The sequence below is a fragment of the Oncorhynchus kisutch genome, unplaced genomic scaffold (genome assembly GCF_002021735.2).
Source record: "Oncorhynchus kisutch isolate 150728-3 unplaced genomic scaffold, Okis_V2 Okis03b-Okis08b_hom, whole genome shotgun sequence".
Taxonomy (NCBI): domain Eukaryota; kingdom Metazoa; phylum Chordata; class Actinopteri; order Salmoniformes; family Salmonidae; genus Oncorhynchus; species Oncorhynchus kisutch.
In genome coordinates, this window is record NW_022261980.1 from 19,466,421 (window position 1) to 19,488,273 (window position 21,853).

Below are 21,853 nucleotides of genomic sequence, written 5' to 3' on the forward strand. Positions count from 1 at the left end.
ACTACTACTACTACTACTATAGTGTTCCATACACATCAGATTACTACTACTACTACTACTACTACTACTACTACTACTACTACTACTATAGTGTTCCATACACATCAGATTACTACTACTACTACTACTATAGAGTTCCATACACATCAGATTACTACTACTACTACTACTACTACTACTACTACTACTACTAGTGTTCCATACACATCAGATTACTACTACTACTACTATAGTGTTCCATACACATCAGATTACTACTACTACTACTACTACTACTATAGTGTTCCATACACATCAGATTACTACTACTACTACTACTACTATAGTGTTCCATACACATCAGATTACTACTACTACTACTACTACTATAGTGTTCCATACACATCAGATTACTACTACTACTACTACTACTATAGTGTTCCATACACATCAGATTACTACTACTATTACTACTATAGAGTTCCATACACATCAGATTACTACTACTACTACTACTATAGTGTTCCATACACATCAGATTACCACTACTACTACTATAGAGTTCCATACACATCAGATTACTACTACTACTACTACTATAGAGTTCCATACACATCAGATTACTACTACTACTACTACTATAGTGTTCCATACACATCAGATTACTACTACTACTACTACTACTACTATAGTGTTCCATACACATCAGATTACTACTACTACTACTATAGAGTTCCATACACATCAGATTACTACTACTACTACTACTATAGTGTTCCATACACATCAGATTACCACTACTACTACTATAGTGTTCCATACACATCAGATTACCACTACTACTACTATAGTGTTCCATACACATCAGATTACTACTACCACTACTATAGTGTTCCATACACATCAGATTACTACTACTACTACTACTATAGTGTTCCATACATATCAGATTACTACTACTACTATAGTGTTCCATACATATCAGATTACTACTACTACTACTACTATAGTGTTCCATACACATCAGATTACCACTACTACTACTACTATAGTGTTCCATACACATCAGATTACCACTACTACTACTACTATAGAGTTCCATACACATCAGATTACCACTACTACTACTATAGTGTTCCATACACATCAGATTACCACTACTACAACTACTACTATAGAGTTCCATACACATCAGATTACTACTACTACTACTACTACTATAGTGTTCCATACACATCAGATTACTACTACTACTACTATAGTGTTCCATACACATCAGATTACTACTACTACTACTACTATAGTGTTCCATACACATCAGATTACTACTACTACTACTACTATAGTGTTCCATACACATCAGATTACTACTACTACTACTACTATAGTGTTCCATACACATCAGATTACTACTACTACTACTACTATAGTGTTCCATACACATCAGATTACTACTACTACTACTATAGTGTTCCATACACATCAGATTACTACTACTACTACTACTATAGTGTTCCATACACATCAGATTACCACTACTACTACTATAGTGTTCCATACACATCAGATTACTACTACTACTACTATAGTGTTCCATACACATCAGATTACCACTACTACTACTATAGAGTTCCATACACATCAGATTACCACTACTACTACTATAGTGTTCCATACACATCAGATTACTACAACAACTACTACTATAGTGTTCCATACACATTCGATTACTACTACTACTACTACTATAGTGTTCCATACACATCAGATTACCACTACTACTACTATAGTGTTCCATACACATTAGATTACTACTACTACTACTACTATAGTGTTCCATACACATCAGATTACCACTACTACTACCACTACTACTATAGAGTTCCATACACATCAGATTACTACTACTACTACTACTATAGTGTTCCATACACATTAGATTACCACTACTACTACTACTATAGTGTTCCATACACATTCGATTACTACTACTACTACTACTACTACTACTACTATAGTGTTCCATACACATCAGATTACCACTACTACTACTACTACTACTACTATAGTGTTCCATACACATTAGATTACTACTACTACTACTACTACTACTACTATAGTGTTCCATACACATCAGATTACCACTACTACTACTACTACTACTACTATAGTGTTCCATACACATCAGATTACTACTACAACTATAGTGTTCCATACACATCAGATTACCACTACTACTACTATAGTGTTCCATACACATCAGATTACTACTACTACTACTATAGTGTTCCATACACATCAGATTACTACTACTACTATAGTGTTCCATACACATCAGATTACCACTACTACTACTATAGAGTTCCATACACATCAGATTACCACTACTACTACTATAGTGTTCCATACACATCAGATTACTACTACTACTACTACTATAGTGTTCCATACACATCAGATTACTACTACAACTACTACTATAGAGTTCCATACACATCAGATTACCACTACTAATCCTATAGAGTTCCATACACATCAGATTACCACTACTACTACTACTACTACTACTACTACTACTACTACTACTACTACTATAGTGTTCCATACACATCAGATTACTACTACTACTACTACTACTACTACTACTACTACTATAGTGTTCCATACACATCAGATTACTACTACTACTACTACTACTACTACTACTACAGTGTTCCATACACATCAGATTACTACTACTACTATAGTGTTCCATACACATCAGATTACCACTACTACTACTATAGAGTTCCATACACATCAGATTACCACTACTACTACTATAGTGTTCCATACACATCAGATTACTACTACTACTACTACTATAGTGTTCCATACACATCAGATTACTACTACAACTACTACTATAGAGTTCCATACACATCAGATTACCACTACTAATCCTATAGAGTTCCATACACATCAGATTACCACTACTACTACTACTACTACTACTACTACTACTATAGTGTTCCATACACATCAGATTACTACTACTACTACTACTACTACTACTACTACTACTACTATAGTGTTCCATACACATCAGATTACTACTACTACTACTACTACTACTACTACTACAGTGTTCCATACACATCAGATTACTACTACAACTACTACTATAGAGTTCCATACACATCAGATTACTACTACTACCACTACTATAGAGTTCCATACACATCAGATTACCACTACTACTACTACTACTACTACTATAGTGTTCCATACACATTAGATTACTACTACTACTACTACTATAGTGTTCCATACACATCAGATTACTACTACAACTACTACTATAGTGTTCCATACACATCAGATTACTACTACAACTATAGTGTTCCATACACATCAGATTACCACTACTACTACTATAGTGTTCCATACACATCAGATTACTACTACTACTACTATAGTGTTCCATACACATCAGATTACTACTACTACTATAGTGTTCCATACACATCAGATTACCACTACTACTACTATAGAGTTCCATACACATCAGATTACTACTACTACTACTACTATAGTGTTCCATACACATCAGATTACTACTACTACTACTACTACTACTACTACTATAGTGTTCCATACACATCAGATTACTACTACTACTACTATAGAGTTCCATACACATCAGATTACTACTACTACTACTACTATAGTGTTCCATACACATCAGATTACCACTACTACTACTATAGTGTTCCATACACATCAGATTACCACTACTACTACTATAGTGTTCCATACACATCAGATTACTACTACCACTACTATAGTGTTCCATACACATCAGATTACTACTACTACTACTACTATAGTGTTCCATACATATCAGATTACTACTACTACTATAGTGTTCCATACATATCAGATTACTACTATAGTGTTCCATACACATCAGATTACCACTACTACTACTACTATAGTGTTCCATACACATCAGATTACCACTACTACTACTACTATAGAGTTCCATACACATCAGATTACCACTACTACTACTATAGTGTTCCATACACATCAGATTACCACTACTACAACTACTACTATAGAGTTCCATACACATCAGATTACTACTACTACTACTACTACTATAGTGTTCCATACACATCAGATTACTACTACTACTACTACTATAGTGTTCCATACACATCAGATTACTACTACTACTACTACTATAGTGTTCCATACACATCAGATTACTACTACTACTACTACTATAGTGTTCCATACACATCAGATTACTACTACTACTACTACTATAGTGTTCCATACACATCAGATTACTACTACTACTACTACTATAGTGTTCCATACACATCAGATTACTACTACTACTACTATAGTGTTCCATACACATCAGATTACTACTACTACTACTACTATAGTGTTCCATACACATCAGATTACCACTACTACTACTATAGTGTTCCATACACATCAGATTACTACTACTACTACTATAGTGTTCCATACACATCAGATTACCACTACTACTACTATAGAGTTCCATACACATCAGATTACCACTACTACTACTATAGTGTTCCATACACATCAGATTACTACAACAACTACTACTATAGTGTTCCATACACATTAGATTACTACTACTACTACTACTATAGTGTTCCATACACATCAGATTACCACTACTACTACTATAGTGTTCCATACACATTAGATTACTACTACTACTACTACTATAGTGTTCCATACACATCAGATTACCACTACTACTACCACTACTACTATAGAGTTCCATACACATCAGATTACTACTACTACTACTACTATAGTGTTCCATACACATTAGATTACCACTACTACTACTACTATAGTGGTCCATACACATTCGATTACTACTACTACTACTATAGTGTTCCATACACATCAGATTACCACTACTACTACTACTACTACTACTATAGTGTTCCATACACATTAGATTACTACTACTACTACTACTACTACTACTACTATAGTGTTCCATACACATCAGATTACCACTACTACTACTACTACTACTACTATAGTGTTCCATACACATCAGATTACCACTACTACTACTATAGTGTTCCATACACATCAGATTACTACTACTACTACTACTATAGTGTTCCATACACATCAGATTACTACTACAACTATAGTGTTCCATACACATCAGATTACCACTACTACTACTATAGTGTTCCATACACATCAGATTACTACTACTACTACTATAGTGTTCCATACACATCAGATTACTACTACTACTATAGTGTTCCATACACATCAGATTACCACTACTACTACTATAGAGTTCCATACACATCAGATTACCACTACTACTACTATAGTGTTCCATACACATCAGATTACTACTACTACTACTACTATAGTGTTCCATACACATCAGATTACTACTACAACTACTACTATAGAGTTCCATACACATCAGATTACCACTACTAATCCTATAGAGTTCCATACACATCAGATTACCACTACTACTACTACTACTACTACTACTACTACTACTACTATAGTGTTCCATACACATCAGATTACTACTACTACTACTACTACTACTACTACTATAGTGTTCCATACACATCAGATTACTACTACTACTACTACTACTACTACTACTACAGTGTTCCATACACATCAGATTACTACTACTACTACTACTACTACTACTACTACAGTGTTCCATACACATCAGATTACTACTACTACTATAGTGTTCCATACACATCAGATTACCACTACTACTACTATAGTGTTCCATACACATCAGATTACTACTACTACTACTACTATAGTGTTCCATACACATCAGATTACTACTACAACTACTACTATAGAGTTCCATACACATCAGATTACCACTACTAATCCTATAGAGTTCCATACACATCAGATTACCACTACTACTACTACTACTACTACTACTACTACTACTATAGTGTTCCATACACATCAGATTACTACTACTACTACTACTACTACTACTACTACTACTATAGTGTTCCATACACATCAGATTACTACTACTACTACTACTACTACTACTACTACAGTGTTCCATACACATCAGATTACTACTACAACTACTACTATAGAGTTCCATACACATCAGATTACTACTACTACCACTACTATAGAGTTCCATACACATCAGATTACCACTACTACTACTACTACTACTACTATAGTGTTCCATACACATTAGATTACTACTACTACTACTACTACTACTACTATAGTGTTCCATACACATCAGATTACTACTACAACTACTACTATAGAGTTCCATACACATCAGATTACTACTACTACCACTACTATAGAGTTCCATACACATCAGATTACCATTACTACAACTATAGTGTTCTATACACATCAGATTACTACTACTACCACTACTATAGAGTTCCATACACATCAGATTACCACTACTACTACTACTACTACTACTATAGTGTTCCATACACATCAGATTACCACTACTACTACTATAGTGTTCCATACACATCAGATTACTACTACTACTACTATAGTGTTCCATACACATCAGATTACTACTACAACTATAGTGTTCCATACACATCAGATTACCACTACTACTACTATAGTGTTCCATACACATCAGATTACTACTACTACTACTATAGTGTTCCATACACATCAGATTACTACTACTACTATAGTGTTCCATACACATCAGATTACCACTACTACTACTATAGAGTTCCATACACATCAGATTACCACTACTACTACTATAGTGTTCCATACACATCAGATTACTACTACTACTACTACTATAGTGTTCCATACACATCAGATTACTACTACAACTACTACTATAGAGTTCCATACACATCAGATTACCACTACTAATCCTATAGAGTTCCATACACATCAGATTACCACTACTACTACTACTACTACTACTACTACTACTACTACTACTATAGTGTTCCATACACATCAGATTACTACTACTACTACTACTACTACTACTATAGTGTTCCATACACATCAGATTACTACTACTACTACTACTACTACTACTACTACAGTGTTCCATACACATCAGATTACTACTACTACTATAGTGTTCCATACACATCAGATTACCACTACTACTACTATAGAGTTCCATACACATCAGATTACCACTACTACTACTATAGTGTTCCATACACATCAGATTACTACTACTACTACTACTATAGTGTTCCATACACATCAGATTACTACTACAACTACTACTATAGAGTTCCATACACATCAGATTACCACTACTAATCCTATAGAGTTCCATACACATCAGATTACCACTACTACTACTACTACTACTACTACTACTACTACTATAGTGTTCCATACACATCAGATTACTACTACTACTACTACTACTACTACTACTACTACTATAGTGTTCCATACACATCAGGTTACTACTACTACTACTACTACTACTACTACTACAGTGTTCCATACACATCAGATTACTACTACAACTACTACTATAGAGTTCCATACACATCAGATTACTACTACTACCACTACTATAGAGTTCCATACACATCAGATTACCACTACTACTACTACTACTACTACTATAGTGTTCCATACACATTAGATTACTACTACTACTACTACTACTATAGTGTTCCATACACATCAGATTACTACTACAACTACTACTATAGAGTTCCATACACATCAGATTACTACTACTACCACTACTATAGAGTTCCATACACATCAGATTACCATTACTACAACTATAGTGTTCTATACACATCAGATTACTACTACTACCACTACTATAGAGTTCCATACACATCAGATTACCACTACTACTACTATAGTGTTCCATACACATCAGATTACTACTACAACTACTACTATAGAGTTCCATACACATCAGATTACTACTACTACCACTACTATAGAGTTCCATACACATCAGATTACCACTACTACTACTATAGAGTTCCATACACATCAGATTACCACTACTACTACTATAGTGTTCCATACACATCAGATTACTACTACTACTACTACTACTACTATAGTGTTCCATACACATCAGATTACTACTACTACCACTACTATAGAGTTCCATACACATCAGATTACTACTACAACTACTACTATAGAGTTCCATACACATCAGATTACTACTACTACCACTACTATAGAGTTCCATACACATCAGATTACCATTACTACAACTATAGTGTTCTATACACATCAGATTACTACTACTACCACTACTATAGAGTTCCATACACATCAGATTACCACTACTACTACTATAGTGTTCCATACACATCAGATTACTACTACAACTACTACTATAGAGTTCCATACACATCAGATTACTACTACTACCACTACTATAGAGTTCCATACACATCAGATTACCACTACTACTAATACTACTACTACTATAGTGTTCCATACACATCAGATTACTACTACAACTACTACTAAAGAGTTCCATACACATCAGATTACTACTACCACAACTATAGTGTTCCATACACATCAGATTACTACTACTACAACTATAGTGTTCCATACACATCAGATTACTACTACAACTATAGTGTTCCATACACATCAGATTACTACTACAACTATAGTGTTCCATACACATCAGATTACTACTACAACTATAGTGTTCCATACACATTAGATTACTACTACTACTACTACTACTACTATAGTGTTCCATACACATCAGATTACTACTACTACTACAACTATAGTGTTCCATACACATCAGATTACTACTACTACTACTACTACTACTACTACTACTATAGTGTTCCATACACATCAGATTACTACAACAACTACTACTATAGTGTTCCATACACATCAGATTACTACTACTACTACTACTAGTGTTCCATACACATCAGATTACTACTACTACAACTATAGTGTTCCATACACATCAGATTACTACTACTACTACTACTATAGTGTTCCATACACATCAGATCACTACTACTACTACTACAGTGTTCCATACACATCAGATTACTACTACTACTACTATAGTGTTCCATACACATCAGATTACTACTACTACTACTACTATAGAGTTCCATACACATCAGATTACCACTACTACTACTACTACTACTACTACAGTGTTCCATACACATCAGATTACTACTACTACTACTACTACTACTACTACTCCTACTACTACTACTACAACTGTAGTGTTCCATACACATCAGATTACTACTACTACTACCACTACTATAGTTTTCCATACACATCAGATTACTACTACTACTACCACTACTACTACAACTATAGTGTTCCATACACAACAGATTACTAATACTACTACTACTATAGTGTTCCATACACATCAGATTAGTACTACTACTACTACTATAGAGTTCCATATACATCAGATTACCACTACTACTACTACTACTACCACTACTACTACTATAGTGTTCCATACACATCAGATTACTACTACTACTACTACTACTATAGTGTTCCATATACATCAGATTACTACTACTACCACTACTACTACTATAGTGTTCCATACACATCAGATTACTACTACTACTACTACAACTATAGTGTTCCATACACATCAGATTACTACTACTACTACTACTACTATAGAGTTCCATATACATCAAATTACTACTACTACCACTACTACTACTATAGTGTTCTATACACATCAGATTACTACTACTACTACTACTACTGTAGTGTTCCATACACATCAGATTACTACTACTACTACTACTACTGTAGTGTTCCATACACATCAGATTACTACTACTACTACTACTACTACTACTGTAGTGTTCCATACACAACAGATTACTAATACTACTACTACTATAGTGTTCCATACACAACAGATTACTAATACTACTACTACTATAGTGTTCCATACACATCAGATTACTACTACTACCACTACTACCACTACTACTACTATAGTGTTCCATACACATCAGATTACCACTACTACTACTACTACTACTACTACTACTACTACTATAGTGTTCCATACACATCAGATTACCACTACTACTACTACTACTACTACTACTACTACTACTATAGTGTTCTATACACATCAGATTACTACTACTACTACTACTACTACTACTATAGTGTTCCATACACATCAGATTACCACTACTACTACTACTACTACTACTACTACTACTACTACTACTATAGTGTTCCATACACATCATATTACTACTACTACTATAGTGTTCCATACACATCAGATTACTACTACTACTACTACTACTACTACTACTACTACTACTACTACTAGTGTGTTCCATACACATCAGATTACTACTACTACTATAGTGTTCCATACACATCAGATTACCACTACTACTACTATAGAGTTCCATACACATCAGATTACTACTACAGTGTTCCATACACATCAGATTACTACTACTACTGTAGTGTTCCATACACATCAGATTACCACTACTACTACTACTACTACTACTACTACTACTACTACTACTACTACTACTACTACTACTACTACAACTACTACAGTGTTCTATACACATCAGATTACCACTACTACTACAGTGTTCTATACACATCAGATTACCACTACTACTACAGTGTTCCATACACATCAGATTACTACTACTACTACTACTAGTGTTCTATACACATCAGATTACTACTACTACTACTACTACTACTACTACTAGTGTTCTATACACATCAGATTACTACTACTACTACTACTACTACTACTACTACTACTACAGTGTTCTATACACATCAGATTACCACTACTACTACAGTGTTCCATACACATCAGATTACTACTACAACTACTACTACTACTACTACTACTACTACTACTACTACTACTACTACTACTACTACTACTACAGTGTTCTATACACATCAGATTACCACTACTACTATAGTGTTCAATACACATCAGATGTAGTTTCTAACCATACTGTAACACACCCAGTACAGAACTAACTAATGATTTATTGCTTTAAATATTGGGTTAGTGTTGTTGAACACTGGTTTAACCAAACAAACATCAGGCTGTCTGTGTAAGATAACCTTGAAGATCTTTACTGGGCTTGGATAGATTGGACTGTTTGTTTATAGCTCGGTCCGACCCAGAGGTCATCAGTGGTTTAGCTTTTAAAAACTCAAGGCTCCTAAATGGATGTCATCGCCTTGAGTCTAACAGTCATTTTGACCATGTCTTTTTTCCTCATGACTTTACTCAGACCTGTCTGTGTCCTTGTGTCTTTCAGAACACCAGAACCATGTAACCTGGGTACCAGTCTCTCTGTGTCCTGACTATCTGACTCCATTTAATAAACCTGACTATCTGACTCCATTTAATAAACCTGACTATCCGACTCCATTTAATAAACCTGACTATCTGACTCCATTTAATAAACCTGACTCCATTTAATAAACCTGACTATCTGACTCCATTTAATAAACCTGACTATCTGACTCCATTTAATAAACCTGACTCCATTTAATAAACCTGACTATCTGACTCCATTTAATAAACCTGACTCCATTTAATAAACCTGACTATCTGACTCCATTTAATAAACCTGACTATCTGACTCCATTTAATAAACCTGACTCCATTTAATAAACCTGACTATCTGACTCCATTTAATAAACCTGACTATCTGACTCCATTTAATAAACCTGACTCCATTTAATAAACCTGACTATCTGACTCCATTTAATAAACCTGACTCCATTTAATAAACCTGACTATCCGACTCCATTTAATAAACCTGACTCCATTTAATAAACCTGACTATCTGACTCCATTTAATAAACCTGACTATCTGACTCCATTTAATAAACCCGACTATCTGACTCCATTTAATAAACCTGACTATCTGACTCCATTTAATAAACCTGACTATCCGACTCCATTTAATAAACCTGACTCCATTTAATAAACCTGACTATCCGACTCCATTTAATAAACCTGACTCCATTTAATAAACCTGACTCCATTTAATAAACCTGACTCCATTTAATAAACCTGACTCCATTTAATAAACCTGACTATCTGACTCCATTTAATAAACCTGACTATCTGACTCCATTTAATAAACCTGACTATCTGACTCCATTTAATAAACCTGACTATCTGACTCCATTTAATAAACCTGACTATCTGACTCCATTTAATAAACCTGACTATCTGACTCCATTTAATAAACCAGACTATCTGACTCCATTTAATAAACCTGACTATCTGACTCCATTTAATAAACCTGACTATCTGACTCCATTTAATAAACCTGACTATCTGACTCCATTTAATAAACCTGACTATCTGACTCCATTTAATAAACCTGACTATCTGACTCCATTTAATAAACCTGACTATCTGACTCCATTTAATAAACCTGACTATCTGACTCCATTTAATAAACCTGACTATCTGACTCCATTTAATAAACCAGACTATCTGACTCCATTTAATAAACCCGACTATCTGACTCCATTTAATAAACCTGACTATCTGACTCCATTTAATAAACCCGACTATCTGACTCCGTTTAATAGTATAGTAGTAAAACCATGTGCAATCAAGACTGACTAAGATCAAGAAATGGTCACGAGGAGAAAATATCAAATCAAATGAATTAAATCAGACCATAGTAACACCAGCCATAATGCACCATAGTAAGCTGTAAAACTCTGTTTACCTGAGTCATGTCCTCTGATATCTCCACTGAGGGGATCTCTCTGCTGTGCAGGCCAATGGGAGTGGTAGTGTGTTCACTACAGTGTCCCGTGTGGTCCTGCAGCTCCAAGTCCTCTGTCCCTGACCCCCCTCCAGCAGAAGCAGCTCTCAGTGCATGGTTCTCCTCTGACAGGTCCTCCTCCTCATAAGGAGCAGCACTGGGTTCACTACACACCGACTCCTGGGACGTCCAGTCAGCCTGGTCCACCGGGACACTCAGTCGGTTTAGAGCAGCGTCGCTCCCAGCACTCCCAGCCGTGTTAACGGTGTGAGAGCTAGCACCTCCTCCCTGCCTTCTGTCTCCAACAGTCTTAATGGTGGGAGTGTTGGGGCTGCTGTAGGTCTGGTAGTCCTGCTGGGCCAGGGAGGAGGTGGGGGTGATGTCTGGGACAGAGGAACTCATCCTGTGGTTTAAGACATGTTCTGGACACACCTCAGTCTTACTGGGGTTCTTCCTGCCCCGTCGGAGGGTAGAGAGGAGGGGCTGGGCGCGATGCCGCAGGTGGGACAACACACCGGACTTCTTAGAAGGGGAGTCCATGGTGATGAGCAGGAAGAGGAGGAGAGGGTGTTGATAGTGCTCTGAAGTCTATCTAGGGTTTAACATCCATCACTGAAAGCTGTGAAATAGAGAGACAGGAAGACGCAATTAGACTGAAACCAAACTGTGAACTGTATGTTGGTCATCATTACCAAAATCACATTTTCACTGGTTAGTAGCTAACTACGAAAACTATCTACCGACTAAGACTGAGGAGCAGAGAAGAAGTTGATTATTAGATCAAATACAAGGTCATGTTTTACATTAGATCTAGTTCTATGACTGCATTCACCATGAGATGAGGGTGTTCAGCAGACTAAACCTAATAGATTGTATTGGCTGTCGTTCATGTGACATCACAGCAATCTGGCCCCTGGATATTCTTCCATCCTTTCACATGTAAACTATATGTGTGTCATCATCCCACCACTGACAGCAGTCCCAATAGTTCCCTATTACAGTAGTCAAACTAGAAAGACAAAGTACAATAGATTAATCAGTTGATAAGAGCTCAACTTATTATGGTGCTAACCTCTACCTCTAGTCTGATATCACTGCTGTATCCTGCTAACCTGCTAACATCTAGCCTGATATCACTGCTGTATGCTGCTAACCTCTACCTCTAGTCTGATATCACTGCTGTATGCTGCTAACCTGCTAACATCTAGCCTGATATCACTGCTGTATGCTGCTAACCTGCTAACATCTAGCCTGATAACACTGCTGTATGCTGCTAACCTGCTAACATCTAGATTTATATCACTGCTGTATGGTGCTAACCTGCTAACATCTAGTCTGATATCACTGCTGTATGCTGCTAACCTGCTAACATCTAGTCTGATATGACTGCTGTGTCCTGCTAACCTGCTAACATCTAGATTTATATCACTGCTGTATGGTGCTAACCTGCTAACATCTAGTCTGATATCACTGCTGTATCCTGCTAACCTGCTAACATCTAGTCTGATATCACTGCTGTATGCTGCTAACATCTAGCCTGATATCACTGCTGTATGCTGCTAACATCTAGCCTGATATCACTGCTGTATGCTGCTAACATCTAGCCTGATTTCACAGCTGTATACTGCTATTATTGATCAATATTATTATTTGACTTTTCAGATCGCCCAGTAGTGCTATTTGGACCTGTGACCTGTGATCAAATACAAGCTACAGTTAAAGTCGGAAGTTTACATACACTTAGGTTGGAGTCATTAAACTACTTTTTCAACCACGCCACACATTTCTTGTTAACAAACTATAGTTTTGGCAAGTCGGTTAGGACATCCACTTTGTACATGACACAAGTCATTTTTCCAACAATTGTTTACAGACAGATTATTTCACTTATAATTCACTATCACAATTCCAGTGGGTCAGAAGTTTACATACACTAAGTTGACAGTGCCTATAAAACAGCCAGGAAAATTCCAGAAAATGATGTCATGGCTTTAGAAGCTTCTGATAGGCTAATTGACATCATTTGATTCAATTGGAGGTGTACCTGTGGATGTATTTCAAGGCCGACCTTCAAACTCAGTGCCTCTTTGCTTGACATCATGGGAAAATCAAAAGAAATCAGCAGAGACCTCAGAAAAAAATTGTAGACCTCTACAAGTTGTAGACATGGGGACAAAGATGGTACTTTTTAGAGAAATGTCCTCTGGTCTGATGAAACAAAAATAGAACTGCTTGGCCATAATGACCATCGTTATGTTTGGAGGAAAAAGGGGGAGGCTTGCAAGCCGAAGCACACCATCCCAACCGTGAAGCACGGGGCTGGCAGCATCATGCTTTGCTGCAGGAGGGACTGGTGCACTTCAAAAAATAGATGGCATCATGAGGTAGGAAAATTATGTGGATATATTGAAGCAACATTTCAAGACATCAGTCAGGAAGTTAAAGCTTGGTCGCAAATGGGTCTTCCATATGGACAATGACCCCAAGCATACTTTCAAAGTTGTGGCAAAATGGCTTAAGGACAACAAAGTCAAGGTATTGGAGTGGCCATCACAAAGCTCTGACCTCAATCCTATGGAAAATGTATGGGCAGAACTGAAAAAGCGTGTGCGAGCAAGAAGGCCTACAAACCTGACTCAGTTACACCAGCTCTGTCAGGAGGAATCGGCCACAATTCACCCAACTTATTGTCGGAAGCTTGTGGAAGGCTACACGAAATGTTTGACCCAAGTTAAACAATTTCAAGGCAATGCTACCAAATACTAATTGAGTGTATGTAAACTTCTGACCCACTGGGAATGTGATGAAAGAAAGAAATGCTGAAATAAATAATTCTCTCAACTATTCTGACATTTCACATTCTTAAAATAAACTGCCGATCCTAACTTACCTAAAACAGGGAGTTTTTACTAGGATTAAATGTCAGGAATGGTGAAAAACTGAGTTTAATTGTAGTTGGCTAAGGTGTATGTAAACTTCCGACTTCAATTGTACATATGGACACTACCAAAACAAATGATCTAATGATTCTGTCTCTTCGCAGAAAAATGTGCAGAGCTGGGAAGGTGGTATCCCCCATATAAATAACATTCTATTGGTTGCAAGAATTTTCAAAGTTTTGAATCAGGCATCGTTTTGCGTATCAGTTCATAAACCATGAGCCATGAAATCGGTACGTCAAAAATCTCCTCCCAACTATGTTGCAATCTATATGGGGCTATCAGGTAGCCTGGTTGTCAGAGCATTGTTCTGCCCCTGAACAAGACAGTAAACCCACTGTTCCCCGGTAGGCCGTCACTGTGAATAAGAACTGGTTAGTTCAATAAAAGGCTACATATGGCACGGCGGTCCTTAAATTAAACTTTTTTATTTATCACAATTTCCTTTAACCAGTGTTGGTCTTTAATACAGGGTCGAAAGACAAGTTCATTACATTTTCCCCCTTCCACTTTCCTCTTCCATTTTTTGCCATAATGCTGCAATTAGTTGGTTGTAATTTTGGGTAGAGCAGATGAGAGAGGTCCACTAGTCCTAATGATATCATTTATGAAGATAACTTTTTAATCAATTAGCGTATTAGTATTATTTGCTGTATTATTTGTTGACTTTTCTGATTAAATTGAAATTGCAACCAACTTTCAATGGCTTGTTTTAAAAATAGCGACATTTGGGAGATGATTTATTTTTTAAATAACTGAAAGTGAGAGGTTGTAATCTGAATAAAGGGAAAAAGGCCATTCTTGAACAAAGGGTGAGACATTCTTTCTGATTTTCTAGAGAACCAGCGTGGATTTAAGTATAACTTCTGTATGACTGAAGCTTTTAGGTCTAATGCTTTAATATTGAACCATTTCTGCCCTTCGAATACATATTCATTATATAAATAGGCCTGTTAAATTGTGTCTGGCTTGATGTTCCAAATAAAATGGATTTAAAAAAAACTGTTCGCTAGGTGTAGGCAAGACCATAAGCAAATAGGTAAATTGGGATATGACTAAAGAGTTAATTAGGGTAAACTGGGATATGACTAAAGAGTTAATTAGGGTAAACTGGGATATGACTAAAGAGTTAATTAGGGTAAACTGGGATATGACTAAAGAGTTAATTAGGGTAAACTGGGATATGACTAAAGAGTTAATCAGGGTAAACTGGGATATGACTAAAGAGTTAATCAGGGTAAACTGGGATATGACTAAAGAGTTAATTAGGGTAAACTGGGATATGACTAAAGAGTTAATTAGGGTAAACTGGGATATGACTAAAGAGTTAATTAGGGTAAACTGGGATATGACTAAAGAGTTAAGCAGGGTAAACTGGGATATGACTAAAGAGTTAATTAGGGTAAACTGGGATATGACACATTTTTCCACAAATAGACAGGTATTTACCTTTCCATGGCAGCCAGATCTTATCGATGTTAGCTAACTTTCTATTAAAATGTATTGGAGTCAGTTCATTTATTTATTTCAGGATATGTATAGCGGGTATATCCACATCACCATCAGACCATTGTATTGGTAAACTACACAGTAATGTTAAAGTTGTATTTTTTGTGATCCAAAACGTAATATTTTGGTTTTAATCCAGAGAGGTTAGAAAAAGTATCTAGATCCTCTATGAGGCTGTGGATTTAAATGAAAACATGAATCATCAGAGTACAGTGGCACCTTTGTTTTTCAGCCCTGATTTTCTAATCCCTTGATATTATTTTGGGGATCTAATTTTAATAGATAACATTGCGATGGCCATAATAAATAGATATGCTGATAGTGGACAACCTTGTTTAACTCCACTTGACAGTTTAAAACTTTGAGAAGCAGCCATTATTTAGTACTTTACACCAATGGTAACTATACAGGATTTAATTGCATGGCCTCTAAAGGCACATTTAAAAGTGTCCCATACAATAAGGGGATCTGCTGTACCTATGTTATGTTGGAAAAATGCTAATACGTGCTATGAATGTGTTAATAAATGTGGTATGAATGTGTTAATGTGTTATGAATGTGTTAATGTGTGATGAATGTGTTAATGTGGTATGAATGTGTTAATGTGTTATGGATGTGTTAATGTGTTATGAATGTGTTAATGTGTTATGAATGTGTTATGAATGTGTTATGAATGTGTTAATGTGTTATGAATGTGTTAATGTGTTATGAATGTGTTAATATGTTATGAATGTGTTAATGTGTTAATGTGTTATGAATGTGTTAATGTGTTATGAATGTGTTAATGTGTTAATATGTTATGAATGTGTTAATGTGTTATGGATGTGTTAATGTGTTATGAATGTGTTATGAATGTGTTAATATGTTATGAATGTGTTAATGTGTTATTGGATGTGTTAATATGTTATGGATGTGTTAATGTGTTATGGATGTGTTAATGTGTTATGAATGTGTTAATGTGTTATGAATGTGTTAATGTGTTATGGATGTGTTAATATGTTATGAATGTGTTAATGTGTTATGGATGTGTTAATGTGTTATGAATGTGTTAATGTGTTATGAATGTGTTAATGTGTTATGAATGTGTTAATGTGTTATGAATGTGTTAATATGTTATGGATGTGTTAATGTGTTATGAATGTGTTATGAATGTGTTAATGTGTTATGAATGTGTTAATGTGTTATGAATGTGTTAACGTGTTATGGATGTGTTAATATGTTATGAATGTGTTAATGTGTTATGGATGTGTTAATATGTTATGGATGTGTTAATATGTTATGGATGTGTTAATGTGTTATGAATGTGTTAATGTGTTATGAATGTGTTAATGTGTTAATATGTTATGAATGTGTTATGAATGTGTTAATGTGTTATGAATGTGTTAATGTGTTATGAATGTGTTAATGTGTTATGAATGTGTTAATGTGTTATGGATGTGTTAATGTGTTATGAATGTGTTAATGTGTTATGAATGTGTTAATGTGTTATGAATGTGTTAATGTGTTATGAATGTGTTAATGTGTTATGAATGTGTTAATGTGTTATGAATGTGTTAATGTGTTAATGTGTTATGAATGTGTTAATGTGTTAATATGTTATGAATGTGTTAATGTGTTATGGATGTGTTAATGTGTTATGAATGTGTTAATGTGTTATGAATGTGTTAATGTGTTATGAATGTGTTAATATGTTATGAATGTGTTAATGTGTTATGAATGTGTTATGAATGTGTTAATGTGTTATGGATGTGTTAATGTGTTATGAATGTGTTATGAATGTGTTAACGTGTTATGGATGTGTTAATATGTTATGAATGTGTTAATGTGTTATTGGATGTGTTAATATGTTATGGATGTGTTAATGTGTTATGGATGTGTTAATGTGTTATGAATGTGTTAATGTGTTATGAATGTGTTAATGTGTTATGGATGTGTTAATATGTTATGAATGTGTTAATGTGTTATGGATGTGTTAATGTGTTATGAATGTGTTAATGTGTTATGAATGTGTTAATGTGTTATGAATGTGTTAATATGTTATGGATGTGTTAATGTGTTATGAATGTGTTATGAATGTGTTAATGTGTTATGAATGTGTTAATGTGTTATGAATGTGTTAACGTGTTATGGATGTGTTAATATGTTATGAATGTGTTAAAGTGTTATGGATGTGTTAATATGTTATGGATGTGTTAATATGTTATGGATGTGTTAATGTGTTATGAATGTGTTAATGTGTTATGATGTGTTAATGTGTTAATATGTTATGAATGTGTTATGAATGTGTTAATGTGTTATGAATGTGTTAATGTGTTATGAATGTGTTAATGTGTTATGGATGTGTTAATGTGTTATGAATGTGTTAATGTGTTATGAATGTGTTATGAATGTGTTAATGTGTTATGAATGTGTTAATGTGTTATGAATGTGTTAATGTGTTATGAATGTGTTAATATGTTATGAATGTGTTATGAATGTGTTAATGTGTTATGAATGTGTTAATGTGTTATGAATGTGTTAATATGTTATGAATGTGTTATGAATGTGTTAATGTGTTATGAATGTGTTAATGTGTTATGAATGTGTTAATGTGTTATGAATGTGTTAATGTGTTATGAATGTGTTATATGTTATGAATGTGTTATGAATGTGTTAATGTGTTATGAATGTGTTAATGTGTTATGGATGTGTTATGAATGTGTTAATGTGTTATGAATGTGTTAATGTGTTATGAATGTGTTATGGATGTGTTAATGTGTTAATGTGTTATGAATGTGTTAATGTGTTAATGTGTTATGAATGTGTTAATGTGTTATGAATGTGTTAATATGTTATGAATGTGTTATGAATGTGTTAATGTGTTATGAATGTGTTAATGTGTTATGGATGTGTTAATGTGTTATGAATGTGTTATGAATGTGTTAATGTGTTATGAATGTGTATGATGTTTAATGTGTTAATGTGTTATGAATGTAGTTTAATGGTGTTAATGTGTTATGATGTGTTAATGTGTTAATGTGTTATGAATGTGTTAATGTGTTATGAATGTGTTAATGTGTTATGGATGTGTTAATGTGTTATGAATGTGTTAATGTGTTATGAATGTGTTAATATGTTATGAATGTGTTAATGTGTTATGAATGTGTTAATGTGTTATGGATGTGTTAATATGTTATGAATGTGTTAATGTGTTATGCATGTGTTAATGTGTTATGAATGTGTTTAATGTGTTATGAATGTGTTAATGTGTTATGGATGTGTTAATGTGTTATGAATGTGTTAATGTGTTATGAATGTGTTAATGTGTTATGAATGTGTTAATGTGTTAATATGTTATGAATGTGTTATGAATGTGTTAATGTGTTAATATGTTATGAATGTGTTATGGATGTGTTGTGTTATGAATGTGTTAATATGTTATGAATGTGTTATGAATGTGTTAATGTGTATGAAGTGTTATGAATGTGTTAATGAATGTGTTATGAATGTTTAATATGTTATGAATGGTAATGTGTAAGTGTATTGGATTTGTTAATATGTTATGGATGTGTTAATGTGTTATGGATGTGTTAATATGTTATGGATGTGTTAATATGTTATGGATGTGTTAATGTGTTATGGATGTGTTATGAATGTGTTAATGTGTTATGAATGTGTTAATGTGTTATGAATGTGTTAATGTGTTATGAATGTGTTAATGTGTTAGAATGTGTTAATGTGTTATGATGTGTTAATGTGTTATGAATGTGTTAATTATGTTATGGATGTGTTAATGTGTTATGGATGTGATTAATGTGTTATGAATGTGTTATGAATGTGTTAATGTGTTATGAATGTGTTAATGTGTTATGGATGTGTTAATGTGTTATGAATGTGTTAATGTGTTATGAATGTGTTATGGATGTGTTATGAATGTGTTTAATGTGTTAGAATGTGTTATGAATGTGTTTATGAATGTGTTAATGTGGTATGAATGTGTTAATGTGTTAATGTGTTATGAATGTGTTAATGTGGTATGAATGTGTTAATGTGTTATGAATGTGTTAATGTGTTATGGATGTGTTAATGTGTTATGGATGTGTTATGAATGTGTTAATGTGTTATGGATGTGTTAATGTGTTATGGATGTGTTAATGTGTTATGGATGTGTTAATGTGTTATGGATGTGTTAATGTGTTATGAATGTGTTAATGTGTTATGGATGTGTTAATATGTTATGAATGTGTTAATGTGTTATGAATGTGTTAATGTGTTATGGATGTGTTAATGTGTTATGAATGTGTTAATATGTTATGAATGTGTTAATGTGTTAATGTGTTATTGGATTTGTTAATATGTTATGGATGTGTTAATGTGTTATGGATGTGTTAATGTGTTATGAATGTGTGAATGTGTTATGAATGTGTTAATATGTTATGAATGTGTTAATGTGTTATGGATGTGTTAATGTGTTATGAATGTGTTAATGTGTTATGAATGTGTGAATGTGTTATGAATGTGTTAATGTGTTATGAATGTGTTAATGTGTTATGAATGTGTTAATGTGTTATGAATGTGTTATGAATG

At 34.4% G+C, this 21,853-nt stretch overlaps 1 protein-coding gene across 2 annotated transcripts in view; it reads right to left on the bottom strand.

The window, feature by feature from the left end:
- Nucleotides 1-21,853, bottom strand: part of LOC116359664 (multiple C2 and transmembrane domain-containing protein 2) — a 137,086-nt gene that overhangs the window by 77,195 nt on the left and 38,038 nt on the right. For both annotated transcript variants that reach the window (XM_031812893.1, XM_031812892.1), the window contains exon 2: nucleotides 12,801-13,458. In XM_031812893.1, the coding sequence (XP_031668753.1) occupies nucleotides 12,801-13,379 (579 nt within the window). In that variant the 5' untranslated portion in view covers nucleotides 13,380-13,458. The remainder of the gene's footprint in view (nucleotides 1-12,800; nucleotides 13,459-21,853) is intronic.